This window comes from Pterocles gutturalis, unplaced genomic scaffold, assembly GCF_000699245.1.
Source record: "Pterocles gutturalis isolate BGI_N339 unplaced genomic scaffold, ASM69924v1 scaffold20656, whole genome shotgun sequence".
Lineage (NCBI taxonomy): Eukaryota > Metazoa > Chordata > Aves > Pterocliformes > Pteroclidae > Pterocles > Pterocles gutturalis.
In genome coordinates, this window is record NW_010098411.1 from 1 (window position 1) to 787 (window position 787).

At 52.7% G+C, this 787-nt stretch overlaps 1 protein-coding gene across 1 annotated transcript in view; it reads right to left on the reverse strand.

Moving 5' to 3' along the window:
* Nucleotides 1-198: 198 nt before the first annotated feature.
* The window catches only part of NCF1 (neutrophil cytosolic factor 1), a gene marked incomplete at its 3' end in the record, with an annotated part of 4,326 nt that continues 3,737 nt past the window's right edge, over nucleotides 199-787 (reverse strand). The window contains exon 6 of the mRNA XM_010072927.1: nucleotides 199-321. Coding sequence (XP_010071229.1) covers nucleotides 199-321 — 123 coding nt within the window. The remainder of the gene's footprint in view (nucleotides 322-787) is intronic.

Genomic DNA, 787 nt, shown 5'->3' on the forward strand with positions numbered 1-787 from the left:
TGAACTCCATGAGGTTTGCACAGTCCCACGTCTCCAGCCTGCCATCAAGAGACCCTCATACAACCCCCAACCCCTGCACTGGTGTAACCAGCTCCCAGGGCACGCCGCGCGGGGACCCAAGGTGCAAGGGCAGCCCCTGTCCCCGCTGGCCAGGAGGGGACCAGCCCTGGGGGACTCTCCAGAGGCACAGACACATACCGCTCTCGCTCTTCTCGACGACGTCCACCATGTCCCCAGCTTTCAGAGCCATCTCAGACGTGGAGCTCTTCTCGTAGTCGGCGATGGCTCGGTACGTTTGCAGGACGATGGGGCCCGTGATGTCTGCAGGGGAGAAGTGAGAGACGTTCCCTCTCCTGCCCCTGGTGCAGAAATACCCTGTTCCAGGCTGGCCAAGAGCAGCCCAGCACAGCCCAGAGCTCTCTCCCAGCATCTCCTGGGCCTGTGTTAAGAAATATTAGCTGTATAGCCCAAATAAGTAAATTTTGAATAAAATGAATCACTCAGAGTTGTAAGGTTGTGTGATTTAGTGTGCTATTTACTTTGCGTCACTTAGTGAGTAGCTAGATTTGCTGAAGCCTGGGGCTGTAAGCCATGAATTTCCTCTTGGGTGTGTTGTTCCTTTCAGCAGCTGGCACAGTGTGCTGTGGTTTGGGTTTTTGAGTGTGAGAATAATGTAGATAACACCCTGAAGCTGGGTTATGGCTAGGTGTTGTGGCTAAGCATTTATGCTAAATCCTGAACTTTTTATCCTCAATCTGGAACTTTTGCAGTTTCTCATATCCTGCTG